Source organism: Staurois parvus, unplaced genomic scaffold (genome assembly GCF_062004578.1).
Source record: "Staurois parvus isolate SC_StPar_1 unplaced genomic scaffold, SC_StPar_1.0 ptg000879l, whole genome shotgun sequence".
NCBI lineage: Eukaryota > Metazoa > Chordata > Amphibia > Anura > Ranidae > Staurois > Staurois parvus.
Genome location: NW_028318675.1, coordinates 691,431 through 715,422, shown reverse-complemented (window position 1 = coordinate 715,422; position 23,992 = coordinate 691,431). Strand labels below are relative to the sequence as shown.

The window sequence follows — 23,992 nt, the reverse complement described above, 5'->3', positions numbered from 1 at the left end:
CAAGTACATAACTCATCCCCTTAAAAAATTTTAAAGCCCCCCCCACCCCCACATATATGCACACCCAAACGTAAGAGCACACGCTGGAGCGCCTACACGTGATAACATTGATTGTGATACACGTTACATATCGCCGGTCACACCAGAATGAGAGGATAATTCTAGGAGCAGACCTCCTCCGTACTCTATACTGATGACCTAGAAGGGGCTATAAATGTGTCCCCTATAGATAATACCGGGACTAAAGGTTGTCACCATTTCAGCACACACAACTTAAGGTTTGACATGTTGGATATCTATTTACTCGCTGCAACCTCGGCTTTTATATTTTTACACATAAATGGGTCATTTATTGCTTTTTTGTGCCCTGAAATCAGCTTAAGTGTATTTTTTAATGAAATTTGGCATTTCCTAGACTTTGTGATAATATTTTGTGACATAAAATATTGGAACTGCCGCTATTTTATTCTCTAAAGTCTTTACTTTCAGAAAATCGATATTTGGGGGGTTTTGTGTCATCTTCAGGATAAAATGATTTTTTAAATGTGCAAAAAGTGCAAAAACGTCTCTGGGAGTGAAAGGGAGAAAAATAAGCCGGACACTCCCCTTTCCTGAGGAGCAGCCAATCGGTTCTCATTACACTGCAAGGTCTCTCCCCTCCCTGCTAGTCCCCGGGTGCGGTGCTGGAGACAGGCGGGGGAGGGGAGGAGTAGATAAACAGAACAATGTTACACATATTACACATTTAAGTTGCTATAAAGCCCCTTTCATTTTTCTAAACCCCCAACATTCCTAAAAGAGCCTCAGATTTATATACATTTGTTGTAAATAGGAAATAACATCTTATTACCTCCTCTGCTGCTACTTCCACCAATGTCTCCTCTATACTTCTTCCCGCCTCACCTCTCATCTGGAACTTCCTGTCTGTCCCTGACATCACTTCCTGTCTGTGCCTGACATCACTTCCTGTCTGTCCCTGACATCACTTCCTGTCTGTATTCCATAGAGACTTCCTGTGTGAGTATAGGTGAGATCCCCACCTTGTGGAGTTCAGAGGAACTGCAGCCCCGAGATCCATCCCATAATCCCCCTTCCTGTATAATATGTACCTTACAGGGATACTACGGGAGATGAAACATTACTGAATAAAGGAAGAAGAAATAAATGTAACTCTTATGTAACCAACTGTTCAACAAACATCTCTTATTACATATAGAAAAGTCTTACAAACACAGAACACAAAATACAAATGTATAGCTAATGAGAGCGATCCCGCCAAACCTGATCCTTCTGGGGGGGACAATGCAAAAATATATATCAATCCACTCATAATGACATCATCTTCTGGGAGTGTCTGCACATCCATCCATTTCATACACATTTCATTGTCTCAGCAGATCTCCTGCAGCCTATTAGTGCCCATTTCCCTCTCTATGTCTCAGCAGATCTCCTGCAGCCTATTAGCTCCCATTTCCCTTTCTATGTCTCAGCAGATCTCCTGCAGCCTATTAGCTCCCATTTCCCTCTCTATGTCTCAGCGGATCTCCTTCAGCCTATTAGCACTCATTTCCCTCTCTATGTCTCAGCGGATCTCCTGCAGCCTATTAGCTCCCATTTCCCTCTATACGTCTCAGCGGATCTCCTGCAGCCTATTAGCACCCATTTCCCTCTCTACGTCTCAGCGGATCTCCTGCAGCCTATTATCACCCATTTCCCTCTCTACGTCTCAGCGGATCTCCTGCAGCCTATTGGCTCCCATTTCCCTCTCTACGTCTCAGCGGATCTCCTGCAGCCTATTGGCATCCATTTCCCTCTCTACGTCTCAGCGGATCTCCTGCAGCCTATTAGCACCCATTTCCCTCTCTACGTCTCAGCGGATCTCCTGCAGCCTATTGGCACCCATTTCCCTCTCTACGTCTCAGCGGATCCTCTGCAGCCTATTAGCACCCATTTCCCTCTCTATGTCTCAGCAGATTTCCTGCAGCCTATTAGTTCCCATTTCCCTCTCTATGTCTCAGCGGATCTCCTACAGCCTATTAGCACCCATTTCCCTCTCTATTTTTCAGCGGATCTCCTGCAGCCTATTAGCGCCCACTTCCATCTCTATGTCTCAGCGGATCTCCTGCAGCCTATTAGCACCCATTTCCCTTTCTATGTCTCAGCAGATCTCCTGCAGCCTATTAGCTCCCATTTCCCTCTCTATGTCACACATTACAACAAGCAGTCACAAAGGTAAATGTAAAATAAAAGCAGAGAGGGAGAGAAGGCTGATAAAGCAGCTCATCGATGAGAGGTACATAAGAACATACAATGTCAATACAAAACAGTGACATGGCCATCAATCACAAACGATCGGAGCAGACAGATCGGTGTCATAGGTGTCCCGTGGGTCCTGAACTGCCTCCAGCGCAGGGACAGTAGCAGGGTGTAAAGCAGGTAGGTACTCCAACTTTCTCATTTCTGCTCTGACCTTCATCAGTGCCGGTAACATGGGGGACATAGAAGACAGCCAATGCATGGGAATGGTTCTCCTGGCTGCCCTCATGTAGGTGGAAAGTTTCCTTGCACATTTAGAGAGACCCGAAAAGGTAGACCCAACAGAAAGTAAATGGGCTCAAAAGGGACAGGAGCCAGGAAAAGTAACCACAATGGGGTAAGGACCTCCCCCAAAAGGGCGCAATGGACCGGCAATCCCAAAAAATGTGGAAAAGAGTGTCAGTTTCCGTCCCACAACACCAGCAAACAGAAGAAACATTCAGGTTACTATCATGGAGAACCTCAGGGGTCCGATACCAAAACATGGGGGTCTTAGAAGGATTTTCTGTACACATTACACACATAGAAGATTTAGAAGAGGCCTCCCAAATCCTACTCCATTGATCCAACCCAATATCACATTGAAGGAAACGGGACCATTTACACATATAAAGGGGAGAACCAATAGAAAAAGGGCGACATCTACAAGCAATGTATACGTAGCGGAAATGATGTCCCGGTGGTGTGGGCCTTGGATGCAGATATGATCTAAAGGGGTAGGTTGTTCAAGAGTCAGAGAAGAGGCTTTGGAGGCAAAAATGTGTTGTATCTGTAGATAAACAAAATACTGATGGGGTGGAATGCGAGCAGCTTTTTGAATGTCAGGGAAGGATTTAAGGTTGTGAATTACGGGATTGACCAAATGTCACAATTGGAATAGATAAGCCTCAGCCCAAGGAGGGACTCGACCAATGGCCAGACCATCTGGGAGACTTGGATTAAAAATGATGTTGGTCAAGGGGGAACACTTGGGCCCAAATTTACTATTGCGTGTGGGCGCATTTCTGTGGGCTAGCGTCTACTTTTTAACCGCGAGCGTCTACTTTTAGACGGCAAAGACATTTACTAAAGAAAGCATCTAAGAAGTAGACGCCAAATCGAATTTACTAACGAGACACAGTCCAGGAATCAGACCCAAAAAGCAGACGTGCTAAGAGGCACATCTAACACCATGAAAAATCACTGCAGAGACATGTTTCCATTGACATTTGCTTTGCCAAATATCAGGACTTCACTTTTAACAATATCTGACATTTAAAAAAATTTTTACAATGTGTAAATAGTACTCTTTTTTAAGGCTGCTCGTCACATTAAAAAACTGGACGCTTTTCCAGCGGCTCTGGCTAATAGGAATGAGCATGTGCAGAACACATGTTAGACGTCTTCCGCGGGCGCTTTCTTTTTAGACGCTGTTCAATAGTAAATCTCTGTGTGGAGTCCTCTGACAGATGGCGAAGATCACGTCTCCTGTGTGTGGAGTCCTCTGACAGATGGCGAAGATCACATCTCCTGTGTGTGGAGTCCTCTGACAGATGGCGAAGATCGCGTCTCCTGTGTGTGGAGTCCTCTGACAGATGGCGAAGATCACGTCTCCTGTGTGTGGATTCCTCTGACAGATGGCGAAGATCACGTCTCCTGTGTGTGGAGTCCTCTGACAGATGGCGAAGATCACGTCTCCTGTGTGTGGAGTCCTCTGACAGCCGGCACTCGGTCACGTCTCCTGTGTGTGGAGTCCTCTGACAGATGGCAAAGATCATGTCTCCTGTGTGTGGAGTCCTCTGACAGCTGACACTCGGTCACGTCTCCTGTGTGTGGAGTCTTCTGACAGCCGGCACTCGGTGGCGTCTCCTGTGTGTGGATTCCTCTGACAGCCGGCACTCGGTCACGTCTCCTGTGTGTGGAGTCCTCTGACAGCCGGCACTCGGTCACGTCTCCTGTGTGTGAAGTCCTCTGACAGCCGACACTCGGTCGCATCTCCTGTGTGTGGAGTCCTCTGACAGATGGCACTCGGTCACGTCTCCTGTGTGTGGAGTCCTCTGACAGCCGGCACTCGGTCACGTCTCCTGTGTGTGGAGTCCTCTGACAGCCGGCACTCAGTCGCGTCTCCTGTGTGTGGAGTCCTCTGACAGATGGCAAAGATCACGTCTCCTGTGTGTGGAGTCCTCTGACAGCCGGCACTCGGTCACGTCTCCTGTGTGTGGATTCCTCTGACAGCCGGCACTCGGTCACGTCTCCTGTGTGTGGAGTCCTCTGACAGCCGGCACTCGGTCACGTCTCCTGTGTGTGGAGTCCTCTGACAGATGGCAAAGATTGTGTCTCCTGTGTGTGGAGTCCTCTGACAGCCGGCACTCGGTCACGTCTCCTGTGTGTGGATCCCTCTGACAGCCGGCACTCGGTCACGTCTCCTGTGTGTGGAGTCCTCTGACAGATTGCAAAGATTGTGTCTCCTGTGTGTGGAGTCCTCTGACAGCCGGCACTCGGTCACGTCTCCTGTGTGTGGAGTCCTCTGACAGCCGGCACTCGGTCACGTCTCCTATGTGTGGATTTCTCTGACAGCCGGCACTCGGTCACGTCTCCTGTGTGTGGATCCCTCTGACAGCCGGCACTCGGTCACGTCTCCTGTGTGTGGAGTCCTCTGACAGATGGCAAAGATTGTGTCTCCTGTGTGTGGAGTCCTCTGACAGCCGGCACTCGGTCACGTCTCCTGTGTGTGGAGTCCTCTGACAGACAGCACTCGGTCACGTCTCCTGTGTGTGGAGTCCTCTGACAGCCGGCACTCGGTCACGTCTCCTGTGTGTGGAGTCCTCTGACAGCCGGCACTCGGTCACGTCTCCTGTGTGTGGAGTCCTCTGACAGATGGCAAAGATTGTGTCTCCTGTGTGTGGAGTCCTCTGACAGCCGGCACTCGGTCACGTCTCCTGTGTGTGGAGTCCTCTGACAGACAGCACTCGGTCACGTCTCCTGTGTGTGGAGTCCTCTGACAGCCGGCACTCGGTCACGTCTCCTGTGTGTGGAGTCCTCTGACAGCCGGCACTCGGTCACGTCTCCTGTGTGTGGAGTCCTCTGACAGCCGGCACTCAGTGGCGTCTCCTGTGTGTGGATTCCTCTGACAGCCGGCACTCGGTCACGTCTCCTTTGTGTGGAGTCCTCTGACAGCAGGCACTCGGTCGCATCTCCTGTGTGTGGAGTCCTCTGACAGCCGGCACTCGGTCACGTCTCCTGTGTGTGGATTCCTCTGACAGCCGGCACTCGGTCACGTCTCCTGTGTGTGGAGTCCTCTGACAGCCGGCACTCGGTCACGTCTCCTGTGTGTGGAGTCCTCTGACAGCCGGCACTCGGTCACGTCTCCTGTGTGTGGAGTCCTCTGACAGCCGGCACTCGGTCACGTCTCCTGTGTGTGGAGTCCTCTGACAGCCGGCACTCGGTCGCATCTCCTGTGTTTAACAAACAGCACTCGGCATATCTTTCTGTATTCTAATTAGATTTCCTTAGTTCTAGTGATTCTATTTTTGTTTCTTATCCTTTTTAATTATTACTGTAATGATTTTACTTTTTTCGAATGTCTATTTAATATTTATTTTGACAGTTGAATATAAAAAAAAAAGTCTGCAGATAAAAAAAAAAAAATGCGTGGGGTCCTCCCTCCCATCCTTACCAAGCCCTTCAGGTCTGGTATGGATATTAAGGGGGAACTCCACGCCAAAATTTAAAAAAAAACAGCGTGGGGTTCCCCCTTAAATCCATACCAGACCCTTACCCGAGCATGCAGACCGGCAGGTCAGGAAAGGGGGGGGATGAGCGAGCGACCCCCTCCTGAACCATACCAGGTCACATGCCCTCAACATGGGGAGTGCTTTGGGGCAGGGGGGCTCCCCCCCAAAGCACCTTGTCCCCATGTTGATGGGGACAAGGGCCTCTTCCCCACAACCCTGGCCAGTGGTTGTGGGGGTCTGCAGGTGGGGGGCTTATCAGAATCTGGAAGCCTCCTTTAACAAGTGGGCCCCCAGACCCTGGCCCCCCCTACATGAATGAGTCTGCGGTACATGGTCCCTCGACTCATTCACAAAAAAACAAAGTGCTGTGTAAAAAAAACACAGTACAGGGTCTTTGACAAGTCCTTTATTAAAACAATGTCCCCCGAAGTAGATCCAACGTCAATCACGGCGGCGATCCGAAAAAAGAAAAAAAAAAAGGTTCTGCTCCCGTCGGAGGCTTCCAGGCTTCTGAAAAAAGGTCTCGCTGACAGCTCTTAAATAGGTTTTTTTTTTCTTTTTTCGGGTCGCCGCCGTGATTGACGTTGGATCTACTTCGGGGGACATTGTTTTAATAAAGGACTTGTCAAAGACCCTGTACTGTGTTTTTTTTACACAACACTTTGTTTTTTTGTGAATGAATCGCAGGACCATGTACCCCAGACTCATTCACGTAGGGGGGGGGCTGGGATCTGGGGGCCCCCTTGTTAAAGGGGGCTTCCAGATTCTAATAAGCCCCCCGCCCGCAGACCCCCACAACCACAGACCAGGGTTGTGGAGAGGAGGCCCTTGTCCCCATCAACATGGGGACAAGGTGCTTTGGGGGGAGCCCCCTGCCCCAAAGCACCCCCCCATGTTGAGGGCATGTGGTCTGGTATGGTTCAGGAGGGGGGGCGCTCGCTCGTCCCCCCCTTTCCTGACCTGCCGGGCTGCATGCTCGGATAAGGGTCTGGTATGGATTTTGGGGGGAGCCCTATGCTGTTTTTTCTTTAATTTTGCCGTGGAGTTCCCCCTTAATATCCGTACCAGATCCGAAGGGCTTGGTATGGATGGGAGGGGGGGACCCCATGCCGGGTTTTTTTATTATTATGGTGCTGGTTTTTAAATGTTATTCTGGTTTTTTTTGGTCTTCACTATAGCTCAGAAATTCACCTGTCACTTCCCCCGACTAAAAGAGAAAGTTTTGAGATTATTTCCTTAAAGGTAACAAGGTTGACTTTTAGTTAATTAAAATTCAGACATTTTTCTTTAACTTCGGGGAAAGTGACAGCTAAGCGTGTGAACTATAGTGAAGGACAAAAAAAGGCATTAGACATTAGCATTGAAAATCAGCGCCGACATACACTTCGTATTGTGAAGCAAATGATTCAAACATTTATAAAACAACCAATTAATTTTAATGGTTTGGTAAACCGAGGTACGCCTGTATTAGTATTGCAATCCTTTGTATTGGGATACATAGAACCATCATACATGTGAATTGGCAACATAGCACAACATTTGTGTCACATTGGAGATATCTGGTAGTTACACTGACCTTGCCCAGGGACCTAGGATTGATTCACAGCACAGAAATACAGGCTGGATTAGCAATGTAGCTCCGTGGATTAGTGGTTAGCACTGCTGCCTCACAACTCTAGGGTTGTCGGTTTGAATCCCAACCACGGCAAGGAAGTAGCATGATCTCCGTGTGTGGCTGTCTTCACATACATGTTCTGGCAGCATCTTTGCTTTCTGTCTAAATGATCCCTAGAATGTGAATTAGAATGAGGCCTTGTCTGTTCAAACACCTTCAAAGCTGCACCTAATGTGAATGTCATACAATGGGAGGAGATACTACTGGACTACTAATAGATTTGATAATGCTGGTTTACACTCCACCCACTTTTGTGAAGGATTTGGCAAGCAAAGAGCTGAGAGAGAGATGAGTAAGAGATACATACCAGAGAGTGATAAAGAGAGACATGCAGAAGAGTGAGTGAGAGAGAAGAGCGAGCCAGTGAGACAAAGAAGAGCGAGTGAGAGATACATACTGAAGAGTGATAAAGAGAAACATGCAGAACAGTGAGAGAGAGAGAAGAGTGAGCCAGTGAGACAAAGAAGAGCAAGCGAGAGATACATACTGAAGAGTGATAAAGAGAGACATACAGAAGAGTGAGAGAGAGAGAAAAGGCTTGGGTGGGGAATCCACACATCCAAATTGTCACAAATACTGGTGTGGAATTTCCCACAAATGCATAGCAGACCCTTATCCCAGCAGGCAGGTACCGCACGCCTTCAAAGATTTATTTCCTTTGTTGATTTTCCTGCTTCGCTCACACTATATGCAATTGAAAATTGCTCTTTAAGTTGCCAATTTCACCGTTTTCTAGAGATTTTCAAACTAGTTGTGTTTTCAGTTGTGTTTAGCATTGTGATTTCTATTGCAGTCTAGATGTTAAATTGCTAATAAATGGTCAAAATCTTCAAATACCTTTGAACTCTCGCTGCAACAAATGGCGTATGTTACTCCCCTCACACTCACATTCATTATATCCAATATCAGGTACGATGTCAATTCACAAATCACACCTGAAATTGCACACCCTGGATGTGACTTGTCATGTGATTGGCATGGCCAGCAGCTTGCTCTTTGCATGGCAAATTGCACACAATGTTACTGGGGGCCAACACCACTGTCACATCTAATCCGATGCGGCAATTGCCCAACATACAGTGAAGTTGCACGAGTTCACAATCCAATTGGATGTGAATGGAGCCTACAGTGGCCAATAGGGTGCGACTTGGTCTACGATTTGCAAGTCGCATGTCATGCCAATTTCATGCCAAATCGCAAACAATGTTACTGGGGGCCACCCGGTCACATTAAAGCAGATTTCTAAGTGGTGTTATTGACACCACAGTCACATCATGTGACTTACATTGACGTCACATGATTTCCAAGTCGGGGAGCATGCTGATTTTAAGTGCAATTTGCAAGAAATCTGACACAGATCTTGATCCCTTGAAAGTATGTGTACATGTAACTAAACTCTTCTTTAAACATAGATGAATCTATCCCAATATACAATAAAATAATACATAAATAACATTTACAATAAAATAAATTGTAAAATAAAATAAAAATCCCCAAAAATTATATATCCAACTAAATGTTCCAAAAAATAAATGTCCAAAATGTCTCTGTAAAGATGTCTTTCCAAATTGCAAAGCAAACTCATATTATCTTTAATCATCCAGTATGGAAATTCCAAAATTCTTTGTGAACTTCAAAAAAATAAACTTCTGATAGTGTATTACCTTTATACTGAACATACATGTAAAATAGAGAAAACGTTTGTGTATTTGGTAGATTTTATATTAACTGTTAGTGTTTTTTTAGGGGTTGATTTTATTTATATATTATATTTTATTTATTATATATCATATATATCATACTTTTATGAGATAGTTTGGGGGATATGGATCAGGTGTAGTCTGTGTGTGAGTAGATGTAGAATGTATTGATCTGGGAATGCATAGATTGACCAGTAGAGGGAGTCATTACCATAGGGGGTATAAGATTGTCATTGTATTGAATATCGGTCTGTTATATATTTATATATTATATAAGAAGGGTGTATATACATTGCTGCTATTTAGTTGGATTCACAGTATATGTTGATCCTTTTTAGCATTTTAATTACATGGGGATTTAGATCAGGTATGGGGGCGTGTACCTGTTAGGGGGAGTGGGGGGGTCATTAAGATGGAGTTTTTATTACAGTATAGGTACACAGTTATATGGTTCTAGTATAGATGCTGTGTGATTGCAGTGTTTGTATAGGGATTGCAGTGTTCATACAGGGATTGCAGTGTTTGTATAGGGATTGCAGTGTTCATATAGGGATTGCAGTGCTCGTATAGGGATTGCAGTGTTCGTACAGGGATTGTAGTGCTCATATAGGGATTGCAGTGTTCGTATAGGGATTGCAGTGTTCGTACAGGGATTGTAGTGCTCATATAGGGATTGCAGTGTCCATATAGGGATTGCAGTGTTCGTACAGGGATTGCAGTGTTCGTACAGGGATTGTAGTGTTCGTACAGGGATTGTAGTGCTCATATAGGGATTGCAGTGTCCATATAGGGATTGCAGTGTTCGTACAGGGATTGTAGTGCTCATATAGGGTTTGCAGTGTTCATATAGGGATTGCAGTGCTCATATAGGGATTGCAGTGTTCGTATAGGGATTGTAGTGCTCATATAGGGTTTGCAGTGTTCGTATAGGGATTGCAGTGTTCGTATAGGGATTGCAGTGTTCGTATAGGGATTGCAGTGCTCGTATAGGGATTGCAGTGCTCGTATAGGGATTGCAGTGTTCGTATAGGGATTGCTGTTTTCGTATAGGGATTGCAGTTCTCGTATAGGGATTGCAGTGCTCGTATAGGGATTGCAGTGTTCGTATAGGGATTGCAGTGTTTGTATAGGGATTGCAGTATTTGTACAAGGATTGCAGTGCCCGTATAGGGATCACAGTGCCCTTATAGGGTATGGGAATAAAGATATACATGCCACCATTTTTCCATATAGTAAGATGGCGGATTCGATTTCCTGCCCTTGATGTGGGACAGAATATAAGGAACCGCCTCTCAGACATCTTGATCCCTTGTGAAAAAGTCCAGGAAGTGATGAAACATGTCGGGACACGTGACGTCTCATGCACTCACGCAAAACCGGAAGTGTGGTGGTGGCCATTTTGGAAGTGGGAACATGCGGTTCTCTATACATAGGACTACACCTGAGCTGTTCTGAATGCTGGAAGCTGATATTCTTCAATTGTAATGTAAGATATTCAATAAATATTGACTTATGTTACTATATAGCGCTGATTGTCTCCTATCTCACCTGATGAGGAATATGGAAGAGTGCCAACAGGAACATTAGGAAGCCTGGAGAGTGCGACTATCCCCTGAAAGCCTGGGATTTATTTCCAGAGGGGAATGATCCATTGTTGCACCAGTTGGAGGAGAGCACTTTATTGTTCACTATTATTGAGTTTGTAGTGCTCACTATTAGAGATTTGGGTTATTCTCCATTCTCACTATTTGGAGGTGATCACGTTTCATCGTTTGGACTTGGAATGGTCACTCTTCTGATTCTTGTCACGAGTGTATTTACATATTCAGAGATTGATATATTGGTAGAGGAATTGTTTTTCACGTGTGAGCTCACGTTATGCAGTTGGCATGATACACGGTTCTTTCACTATTTTACATGTATGTTCAGTATAAAGGTAATACACTATCAGAAGTTTATTTTTTTGAGGTTCATGAAGAATTTTGGAATTTCCATACTGGATGATTAAAGATGATACGAGTTTGCTTTGGAATTTGGAAAGACATCTTTACAGAGACATTTTGGACATTTATTTTTTGGGACATTTAGTTTGATATATAATTTTTTGGGATTTTTATTTTATAATTTATTTTATATTGGGATAGATTCATCTATGTTTAAAGAAGAGTTTAGTTACATGTTCATTTATGTACCGTATTGCATGACCGCGCAATTGTCAGTAACACTAGTGCAGTGCTGTATAGTAAAACAATGGTGTAAATTCCATTATCTCTCCCATAGTTTGTAGACGCTATAACTATCACACAAAGCAATCAATATACACTTATTGGGATTTTTTTTACCAAAAACATGGAGCAGAATACATTTTGGCCTAAATTTATAACTAACTTTGAGTTTACTATATATTTTTTATAGCCAACAGTAAAAAATATTGTTTTTTTTTCAAAATTTTTGGTCTTTTTTTGTTTATAGCACAAAAAATAAAAAACGCACAGGTCATCAAATACCTCCGAAAGAAAGCTCTATTTGTGTGAAAAAAAGGACATAAATTTCATTTGGGTGCAGCATTGCATGACCGCGCAATTATCCGTTGAATTAGTAGAGCGCCAGAGGTCTGGTCAAGAAGGGGGGTAAATCCTCAGGATGGCGAGGGGTTAAACTGGGTCCTAGTGCCTGCCGGTGCCGTCATTGGTGACAGGCGCGCCTGGGTCATATTGCCTGCCGGTGCCGTCATTGGTGACAGGTGCGCCTGGGTCATATTGCCTGCCGGTGCCGTCATTGGTGACAGGTGTGCCTGGGTCAAATTGCCTGCCGGTGCCGTCATTGGTGGAAGGCGCTACTGGGTCCTAGTGCCTGCCGGTGCCATCATTGGTGACAGGCGCGCCTGGGTCATATTGCCTGCCGGTGCCGTCATTGGTGACAGGCGCGCCTGGGTCCTAGTGCCTGCCGGTGCCATCATTGGTGATAGGCGCACCCGGGTCCTAGTGCCTGCCGGTGCCGTCATTGGTGATAGGCGCACCCGGGTCCTAGTGCCTGCCAGTGCCGTCATTGATGACAGGCGCACCCGGGTCATATTGTCTGCCGGTGCCGTCACTGGTGACAGGCGCGCCTGGGTCCTAGTGCCTGCCGGTGCCATCATTGGTGACAGGCGTGCCTGGGTCCTACTGCCCACCTGCCTGTATGTCTTGTCAGATTCATGCGTCATGGCGATCTTCTCATTCCTGGACAGAAACAATGGCCGTAAAATGACAGAGCTGAATCCTTTAAGGCCCCTTGGGTGTCTGCCATCCGGTCCAGGGGCTTTATTCAGTCTAAATATTTCTGGATCATATCAACTGTGAGCCAATGTGGATCATCTGGGGGGGTGTCAGTACCACCCCCCATTATGGACAAGAGCCCCCCCATGCTCCTTTGTATACACAGAGCTGAAGAAGGGATTTCATACATTGTCCTTCTCTTTGTCCCCCCCCCCCTCTAGATGGTTCTGTAAAGGGCCTACATGCTGGGACCGGACCTTTCTACTATTCATATATTGGAGGAATGTTTTGGGGTCGTCCTGATATCTTTCTGTCGTTTGTTTTCAGTTTTTGTGCCTTTATTTCCTTTTTGCATCTTCTGTTCTATTCTTTGTAATGTGTAAACGATGATCGCGTTCCTTCATTGTTATATTTAATAAAATCTCTTTTCTTATTATCTATAGCTTTTGTAACTTTGGCCGTAAGCCACATAGGTTGGATTTGTAGCCTTTTATACTTGTTGCCCATGGGAATATATTTTGCAGTGTGGTCACATACAGTCTTTTTGAAGAACTCCCATTTCTGTGTTGTGTTCATCGATGCCAATATTCCCTCCCAGTCTAAGTCTTGGAGAGCAGCTCTCAGCTTTGGAAAATTAGCTCTCTTAAATTTGAGCATTTTTATTTTTCCTGTGCTTACTGTTTATAGCTAACAATAAATGAAATCATGTTATGGTCACTGCTACCCAGATGTTATTTTATATGGACATTCATAATAAGCTCTGCATGGTTGAAGATGACCAGGTCAAGCAGAGCATCATTCCTAGTTGGGGCCTCTATGAACTGGACCATAAAATTGTCCTGTAGTAGGTTTATACATTTTTGGCCTTTAACTGTTCCTGCAGTACCATTACTCCAGTCAATTTCCGGGTAGTTACAATCCCCCATTATTATCACTGTCCCAGCCCTTGCAGCCCTTTCCATCTGTGGGAGGAGCTGAGTCTCCACCTCCTCATTAACACTGGGAGGCCTATAACAAACTCCAATGATGACCTTTGTAGTACCGCCCCCCCATGTGCAGCTCCACCCATAATACTTCAGCCTCATCACACTCTCCATCAACTAGGTCCTCTTTCACACTCGCTCTGAGATCACTTCTCACATAGAGACAGACTCCACCACCTTTCCTATTTCCCCCGTCTCTCCGAAAGAGAACCTAGCCAGGAATATGAATGGTCCAGTCATGTGAGGAATGAAGCCAAGATTCAGCAATACCAATTCAATCCTAGTTCTCTTCATGCACCAAACCTTCCAACTCACCTATTGTGCTGGGCACACTTCTGGCATTGGGGAACAAACACTTTCATTCACTGACACCTTGTTCATTCGCCGACACCTTGTTCATTCGCCGACACCTTGTTCACATGGATTTTTTTGTATTTTTTATTTGCATACAAAAATGGTACCAATTGCACTGGTTGTTTGTAACATGGGAACCTTCTTATCATCTACCATAGCCCTCCCCCCATCTTTCCCCATTCCACCCCCCAATAAGTATTGACCCATCTGATCTGTCTACCCCGTTATAATACCTGATGTACAGGAAAACAGGACTTCAGTGAGGAACATTTCCCTCACTCAGGACCGGAAAGTGGCTTCTCCCCTGTGTGAGATCTGTGATGTATGTAAACACTGGACTTCTGTGAAAAACATTTCCCGCACTCAGGACAAGAATACGGCTTCTCCCCAGTGTGAGATCTCTGATGTCTGTTAATATGGGATTTAACTGAAAAACATTTCCCACACATAGGACAGGAATACGGCTTCTCTCCCGTGTGAGATCTCTGATGTGTGTAAAGACTGGACTTCACTGAAAAACATTTCCCACACTCAGGACAAGAATATGGCTTCTCCCCAGTGTGAGATCTCTGATGTGTATTAAAATAGGACTTAACTGAAAAACATTTCCCACACTCAGGACAGGAATACGGCTTCTCTCCCGTGTGAGATCTCTGATGTGTGTAAAGACTGGACTTCACTGAAAAACATTTCCCACACTCAGGGCAGGAATACGGCTTCTCTCCTGTGTGAGATCTTTGATGTATGTAAAGACTGGACTTCAATGAAAAACATTTCCCACACTCAGGACAGAAATGTGGCTTCTCCCCTGTGTGAGATCTCTGATGATAATCAAGTTTGGACTTCAGTGAAAACCATTTCCCGCACTCAGAACAAGAATACAGCTTCTCCCCTGTGTGAGATCTCTGATGACTTTTAAAATGGGACTTAACTGAAAAACATTTCCCACACTCAGGACAGGAATATGGCTTCTCTCCCGTGTGAGATCTCTGATGTGTGTAAAGATTGGACTTCAATGAAAAACATTTCCCACACTCAGGACAGGAATACGGCTTCTCCCCTGTGTGAGATCTTTGATGTGTGTAAAGATTGGACTTCACTGAAAAACATTTCCCACACTCAGGACAGGAATACGGCTTCTCCCCTGTGTGAGATCTCTGATGTGTGGAAAGACTGACCTTCTCTGAAAAACATTTCCCGCACTCAGGACAGGAATACGGCTTCTCCCCTGTGTGAGTTCTTTGATGTTTGTAAAGATTGGACTTCTCTGAAAAACATTTCCCACACTCAGGACAGGAATGTGGCTTCTCCCCTGTATGAAATCTTTTATGCCCATTCAGACCAGATTTAGACTGGAAACCTTTCCCGCACTCAGTACAGGAGAAGCTCTTCCCTGTTGGAAGGCTGGCCCGGTCCCGCACAGTCTGAGGTTCCTCAGGATACAAGGAATCCGATGGTCCATCTACACTGGGTGGTGCAGGATGGACATTGGAGGGAGCCGGGTTTTCTCCTGGACTATACTGTGTGATGTCCTCATCTTCTACTTTCCAGTCTGGAGACAAAGTGAGACAATCCTCGGAGGTTTTCCTCATCTCCCGCCCATGGACTAAAATACAAAGACAAAGAGGATTACTAGACAGGAGCTGATTGGTTCCCCCAAACCAGGACTCCGCCCACATCAGGCAGCTTGATCTCTGAGGAGCTTACAATTCCACCCTCAAGGGAACTAGGAAATGGCTCCTCTGATCTCCTACCAGGTCATTTCTTTATTCATGGACCTTAGTCAGAGAGTGAGGAAACAACCAGAACTGTCTTTTATAGGAGGGACAGTGATGAGGGGATTATAGGACGAGGGTTCCCACCCCCTCTATCACTCATCGCCATCTTCCCAACACAAGAAGTACTGCACTTCCTTATTTAGTCCATGATTTAGTCATGAAGAACAGCGGGGCTGAGCCCCACCAGAGGTCAGAGAGTGAGGATGGGGGGAGAACAACCAAGATGAAGACTGGACTGATCCTGAAGACCACCATCATTGGCGTATTGACTCCTCCCTCATTATCACTTTCTGTTTAAGGGTCCAAAGTTGGAGGATGTTATCACATTATTATCACCATGTAAAAGTCTGTGCTCCAATCACATCATCCGATATAAAATGTCCAGCTGGGAGGAAATGGGGGGAACAAAAGAGAATCCATATTATGTGTATATATAGCAGTGGGGGGAGGGGGGAGAGCAGAAGTCAGGAGTATGTAATGTACAACATAGAGTATATAGTGCAGGGGTCAGGAGTATGTAATGTACAACATAGAGTATATAGTGCAGGGGTCAGGAGTATGTAATGTACAACATAGAGTATATAGTGCAGGGGTCAGGAGTGTGTAATGTACAACATAGAGTATATAATGCAGGGGTCAGGAGTATATAATGTACAACAGAGTATATAGTGCAGGGGACAGGAGTATGTAATGTACAACATAGAGGATATAGTGCAGGGGTCAGGAGTGTGTAATGTACAACATAGAGTATATAGTGCAGGGGTCATGGGTATGTAATGTACAACATAGAGTATATAGTGCAGGGGTCAGGAGTATGTAACGTACAACATAGAGTATATAGTGCAGGGGTCAGGACTATGGAATGTACAACATAGAGTATATAGTGCAGGGGTCAGGAGTATGTAATGTACAACATAGAGTATATAGTGCAGGGGTCAGGAGTATGTAATGTACAACATAGAGTATATAGTGCAGGGGTCAGGAGTATGTAATGTACAACAGAGTATATAGTGCAGGGTCAGGAGTATGTAATGTACAACATGGAGTATATAGTGCAGGGGTCAGGAGTATGTAATGTACAACAGAGTATATAGTGCAGGGTCAGGAGTATGTAATGTACAACATGGAGTATATAGTGCAGGGGTCAGGAGTATGTAATGTACAACATAGAGTATATAGTGCAGGGGTCAGGAGTATGTAATGTACAACATGGAGTATATAGTGCAGGGGTCAGGAGGATGTAATGTACAACAGAGTATATAGTGCAGGGGTCAGGAGTATGTAATGTACAATATACATTATACAGTGTAAGGGTCAGAACTCATAATATTGGTATTCAGTAATCAGTGGAAGATTAAATGTTTACTGTAGACAAGTTGCAGAGATCCCACACCGCTGCCTCCCATCTCCTGAGACTGCACTCAGTGACTTGGGGCTGAGACTATACAGACATATCCCTCCACCCGGCACAGCCAGCAGACCACAGAGCAAGGAACCCTGGGAGAAATGTTCTGTCAGAGATCTTGCTGGACTCATAGACATCTATGGTGAAAATCAACATTTTGCTGCCAGCTGAACCCCAGAACCTCCATAAATCCAGTCTAGATACATAAATTGTGTCTGCAGCACAGAGAAGGAAGATTATCCGAGAGAAATCCAGGAATACAGGACGGGAAACACAGCTCAGGAAAGTGACCAGGGGATTACAGGCTGATATCACCCAGTCCCCGCCCTACTCTGGACCAATCAGTGAGCAGTATGGGTGGAGGAATGGATTTAGTGTTCATGACCCACCTGTGCTGATCTCTGTAGGAGTGTCCTCCTCTATAAATGTCCCCGTTATTCCATCCTCCTCCATAGACTGCTGATCATCCCTCACATACGCCTCTTCTTCTTCTGCTTTCACCTCAAATTCTATATCGATTGGATCTCCACTCTAAATCAAGGAAATGAGAGAAAATATCATCTGTAAAATATAAGGTCACATAAATAAGCTCCACACATTGTCTCTATGAGTCCATGTTCTAGATGCTCCATCCCACCAACCTTGTAATAGTGAGGGATGGTGTGACCTTCCTGTGTGGAATCCCGGGAATACAGAGGACGGGGACATCTCTCTGGTGGCTTCCTGGTATTAGGTGGCTCCATCATATCCTTGTGTCCTTCTGAAAACTCCTCCATCACTCCATACTCCTCATCCTCCTCTTTATACTCTTCTTTAACATCAATATTATCATCCCCGAGGATTCCACTCTGAAAGATATAATAAAATGACATCAATGGTAACAATGCAGATAATGTACAGATCCTAATGATACTATCAGTGATTGTTCCTCATCTACCTGATGATGGTGAGGGATGGTGTGACCTTCCTGTGTGGAATCCCGGGAATACAGAGGACGGGGACATCTCTCTGGTGGGTTCCCATGACTGGATCCATCTGTAGGAAACACACACACTGACTGAATCCATTGTTTCTATGTGTTTATCAGATGATGGGGGATCTAGGTGGATCCTCCGTACTGCTCTCTCCTTTACAATAAAGTCTCCTCTTACCCGGTGATGTGAGGGGCGGCTGATTGTCCATCATGACGTCCTTGTAGAGATCCTTGTGTCCTTCTAAATATTGATGTGTATCATCAACATGTGTGTATCATCTGCTGGAGATAAAAGACATCATAGTGACTATGGAGGAAGAGGACGGACATGACTACGGAGGAAGAGGACGGACAGGACTATAGACAAAGAGGATGGACATGACTATGGACGAAGAGGACGGACATGACGGGGGGCTACTGGGTGTAAATAGAACATAACATCTTATTACCGTTTTATGACTGTAGCCTGTGTCTGGTCTGTGTTTGAGAATCATCCCCCCTTATTCATGTGATCCTTATCAGTTCCTAATTGGGGTGGAGATGAGTGCTCATTGGGCCATCTCCCTATAAATTTAGATCAGCTAATGGAAGATCACTGATGGGGGGCACAGGCACTGATGGGGGAAGATCACTGATGGGGGGCACAGTCACTGATGGGGGAAGATCACTGATGGGGGGCACAGGCACTGATGGGGGAAGATCACTGATGGGGGGCACAGTCACTGATGGGGGAAGATCACTGATGGGGTGGCTGCTTTTGAGTGAGTTCTGCGTTGATGGAGTGCTAAGAAGCAGTTGAACTAAAGCAGCAGGAAGATACAACAAGAAACTCTCCTGCATGCTGGACAGACTGCAAGCAAACACCCCGGGAAACATCTCCTACAAGTCTGAGTCCCACTCCATGTGCCTTTCATATTTCCCCTCTACGCCTCCTTCTCATATTACTTTCCTGTGTTCCAAAAATCTCACCCCTCTGCTCCACCCCAGAACTTGTACATCTCCCCCTCACTGCTACCAACTCCCTACTACTGCTCTCATCACCTCCTGCTGACCCAAACACCAGGACTGGAAGGCATGTGCGCTCGTGTACATCCCGCTCCCATCTTACTTTCTGCACCCTCCTTCTCCTAACCTCTGGGGATATCTCCCCAAACCCTGGTCCTCCAGTAATTCACCCCCACACCAGGCACCCTCCTTCTCCTAACCTCTGGGGATATCTCCCCAAACTCTGGTCCTCCAGTATCTCACCCCCACACCAGGCATCCTCTTTCATCCAGGAATAGCTGCAATCCCCTCAATTTAATATCAGTCCCTGTGCTCACAAAAACCACCCTCCCTTTTTCATGTGCGCTCTGGAATGCCCGCTCTGTCTGTAATAATCTCACCTCTGTCCATGACCTTTTTGTCTCCCGCTCCCTTAACCTACTAACAATTACAGAAACCTGGCTCCAAGCAGCAGATTCTGCTTCCCCCGCAGCACTTCCCTATGGAGGCCTCCTCTGGACCCACTCACCCAGACCCAGTGGTCAGAAAGGTGGTGGGGTTGGTTTGCTTCTGTCCCCACTGAGCACCTTTCAAGTCCCCCCTAACCCTCCCTCTCTATCCTTCTCTTCTTCCCAGACTCACTGCATCCGGCTGTTTTCTCCCATTTCTCTGAGGATTGCAGTGATCTATCGGCCTCCTGGACCCGTGTCCCGCTTTCTTCATGATTTCTCCACCTGGACACCCTACTTTCTGTCCTCTAAACTACAAACTATCATTCTCAGAGATTCTACCATCCCTATTAATGTCAACAACCCGGCTACATCCCAACTCTTCTACATAACCTCATCTCTTGCATTAGCACAATGTATACGTCCTCCACTCACTCTGATGGGAATACATTAGACCTTGTTTTCTCCCATCTTTGCACTCCTTACAACCTCACAAACACCCCCTTTCCTCTCTCTGATCACAATCTCATCACCTTCACAGTCTCCACGTCTTCAAACACCTATCCCTCCAAGCAGCCAACAATTACCCGCAGAAACCTTCACAACTTGAACCCGGCTCCTTTCCACTCTGCAACTGACCAACTCTATGACAGAATCTCTCCCCTGTCCTGCCCTGACCTGGCCACTGCTGTCTACAACAGTTTGCTCTCATCCACATTAGACTGACTTGCTCCTCTAACAACACGAAGCATCAAGCCCATCAGACCATTACATCCGTGGCAGACTGACCACACCAGAAATGATTGTTGGAGTGATTGTGGCATAAAACCAAATCTCAGCAAGCATGCACCCGATATAAATCTGCTTTCTTCACATACAATTCCTCCCTCCATGCTGCCAAACAAGACGACTTTGTCGCTCTCATCAATACCTTGTCATCCAGTCCTCGTTTTCTCTTCTCTACTTTTAACTCTCTACTTTCTCCACCTCCACCCAGTACCTCACTCACTGCTCATGAGATTGCAAATCATTTCAAAAACAAGATTGATGCAATTCGTAGGGACATCGCCACTGCACAGACATCCATCCCACTTAGCATACCTTATACTAAACCTCCCTCCACACTTTCCTCTTCTGACCTCGCTACTACTGAAGAGGTCACTAAGGTTTTCTCATAAGCCCGTCTCAGCACCTGCCCCCTGGATTCTGTCCCCTCACAACTACTACTGTCACCCTCTTTTCCATCCTATGCTCCCTCACTCACATCTTCAATCTCTCCCTCTCTACTGGTGCCTTCCCCTCCCCTCTAAAGCATGCGCACATCACTCCCATACTTAACAAGCCCTCCCTGGACCCCACCAACCTGAACAACTTAAGACCCATCTCCCTGCTGCCATTTACCTCTAAACTCCTAGAACGCTTAGTCTACAATCGCCTGAGCTCCCACCTCACCGACAACAACCTTCTTCACCCTTTACAGTCTGGCTTTCACTCACTATACTCCACTGAAACTGCCCTACTAAAACTCACTAATGATCTACAGTCTGCTAAAACCAATGGCCACTACTTCGTACTGATCCCAACCGATGGCCACTACTCCGCACTCACCCCAGCCGATGGCCACTACTCCGCACTCACCCCAGCCGATGGCCACTACTCCGCACTCACCCCAGCCGATGGCCACTACTCCGCACTCACCCCAGCCGATGGCCACTACTCCGCACTCACCCCAGCCGATGGCCACTACTCCGCACTCACCCCAGCCGATGGCCACTACTCCGCACTCATCCCAGCCGATGGCCACTACTCCGCACTCATCCCAGCCGATGGCCACTACTCCGCACTCATCCCAGCCGATGGCCACTACTCCGCACTCATCCCAACCGATGGCCACTACTCCGCACTCATCCCAACCGATGGCCACTACTCCGCACTCATCCCAACCGATGGCCACTACTCGGCACTCATCCCAACCGATGGCCACTACTCGGCACTCATCCCAACCGATGGCCACTACTCCGCACTCATCCCAACCGATGGCCACTACTCCGCACTCATCCCAACCGATGGCCACTACTCGGTACTCATCCCAAACGATGGCCACTACTCGGTACTCATCCCAAACGATGGCCACTACTCGGTACTCATCCCAAACGATGGCCACTACTCGGTACTCATCCCGAACGATGGCCACTACTCGGTACTCATCCCGAACGATGGCCACTACTCCGTACTCATCCCGAACGATGGCCACTACTCCGTACTCATCCCAACCGATGGCCACTACTCCGTACTCATCCCAGCTAATGGCCACTACTCCATACTCATCCCAACCAATGGCCACTACTCCGTACTCTTACTACTTGACCCCCTCCTCCTCAAAAAACTACATTCTCTTGGCTTCCGAGACTCTGCTCTCTCCTGGTTCTCCTCCTACCTATTGCAGAGCTCCTTCAGTGTTACCGATAACTCTGCCTCCTCCTCTTCACTCCCTCTCTCTGTAGGGGTCCCTCAAGGCTCTGTCCTTGGACCCCTTCTCTTCTTCATCTACACCTCCTCCCTTGGTCACTTGATAAACTCCCACAGCTTTAAGTACCATCTCTATGCTGATTACACACAAATCTATCTTTCTACCCCTTACCTCGCCCCTTCAGTCTCCTCCTCACCTCGCCCCTTCAGTCTCCTCACCTCACCCCTCCCCTTCAGTCTCCTCTCGCATTACTAACCTACTAGGTGACATATCGGCATGGATGTCACTCCACTTCCTCAAACTCAATCTTTCCAAAACTGAGCTCTTAGTATTCCCTCCAGCCCGTGCCCCCTCCCCTAACTTCTCCATCAAGATCAATAATACAATCATCAGTCCCTCCCCTCATGCCAGGGTACTAGGTGTAATCCTAGACTCCCATCTGTCCTTTCAGTCCCAAATCCAATCACTGTCCAAATCTTGCAGACTTTACCTCCACAACATCTCCAAGATACGCCCGTTCCTAACCTCGGAAACCACTAAGCAACTTATTCACTCCCTTGTTATATCTCGCCTTGACTATTGTAATTCCCTCCTCATTGGCCGACCTCATCGCAGGCTATCCCTTCTTCAGTCTTTCATGAATGTTGCTGCCAGACTCATCCACCTTACTAACCGTTGTGTATCTGCCACCCCTCTCTGCCAATCCCTCCACTGGCCTCTACTCAGTGTCCTCTACCCCTCTGTGCCAATCCCTCCACTCGGTGTCCTCCCCCCCTCTCTGCCAATCCCTCCACTGGCCTCCATTCAGTGTCCTCCACCCCTCTCTGCCAATCCCTCCACTGGCCTCCATTCAGTGTCCTCCATCCCTCTCTGCCAATCCCTCCACTGGCATCCATTCAGTGTCCTCCACCCCTCTCTGCCAATCCCTCCACTGGCATCCATTCAGTGTCCTCCACCCCTCTCTGCCAATCCCTCCACTGGCCTCCATTCAGTGTCCTCCATCCCTCTCTGCCAATCCCTCCACTGGCCTCCACTCAGTGTCCTCCACCCCTCTCTGCCAATCCCTTCACTGGTGTCCACTCAGTGTCCTCCACCCCCCTCTGCCAATCCCTCCACTGGCTTCCCTTTGCCCAACGGATAAAATTCAAAACACTAACAATAACATATAAAGCCATTTATAACTCTGCCCCAAAGTACATCACCGATCTTGTCTCTAAATATCACCCAAACCGTCCTCTCCGCTCCTCGCAAGACCTCCTACTCTCTAGCTCCCTTGTCTCCTCCTCCATGCTCGTCTCCAGGACTTCTCCAGAGCTTCCCCCATCCTCTGGAACTCTCTACTCCAATTTATCAGACTATCGCCTACTCTGTTCACTTTTAGGTGATCTCTGAAAACCTATCTCTTCAGGGAAGCCTATCCTGCCTTCAGCTAATACTGGAATCTTCTACTCTTCCAACCAGTCCATCCCCCACAGTTACTACCTTTTGTACCACTAGCCCCTCCCTCTTAAATTATAAGCTCCCAGGATCAGGGCCCTCCTAACCCTCTTGTATTGATCTGTATTGTTGTTGTATTGTCTCCCGTTATATTGTAAAGCGCTGAGCAAACTGTTGGCGCCATAAATCCTGTATAATAATAATTACCTCCTCTACTGCCACGTCCAGCAACCTCTCCGATCTCCTTCAGACCAAAGGGAACGTCTTATCTTTATTCCAGATCACTTCCTGTCTGTTCCTGACATCACTTCCTGTCTGTTCCTGACATCACTTCCTGTTCATATTCCATAGAGAAGTCCTGTCTGGGTAGTAGAAATCACCATCTTGTGGAGTTCAGATGAACTGCAGCCCCGAGAAATGTCCCCTAATAACCATTCCTGCATTGTATCTACCTTACAGAGATATCAGGGAAGTTCAAAAAGAACTAAAAAATGTAAG

General features: G+C 46.7%; 1 protein-coding gene and 1 long non-coding RNA gene across 2 annotated transcripts in view; one reads left to right on the top strand and one right to left on the bottom strand.

Moving 5' to 3' along the window:
* The window catches only part of LOC149443011 (uncharacterized), a 473,108-nt gene that overhangs the window by 188,601 nt on the left and 260,515 nt on the right, over positions 1–23,992 (top strand). The window lies entirely within an intron of this gene.
* The window catches only part of LOC149443013 (uncharacterized), a 74,940-nt gene that overhangs the window by 13,354 nt on the left and 37,594 nt on the right, over positions 1–23,992 (bottom strand). Inside the window, 2 exon segments of the mRNA XM_089655955.1 lie at positions 10,775–10,877; positions 14,289–15,358. Of these exon segments, the coding sequence (XP_089512081.1) occupies positions 10,775–10,877; positions 14,289–15,358 (1,173 nt within the window).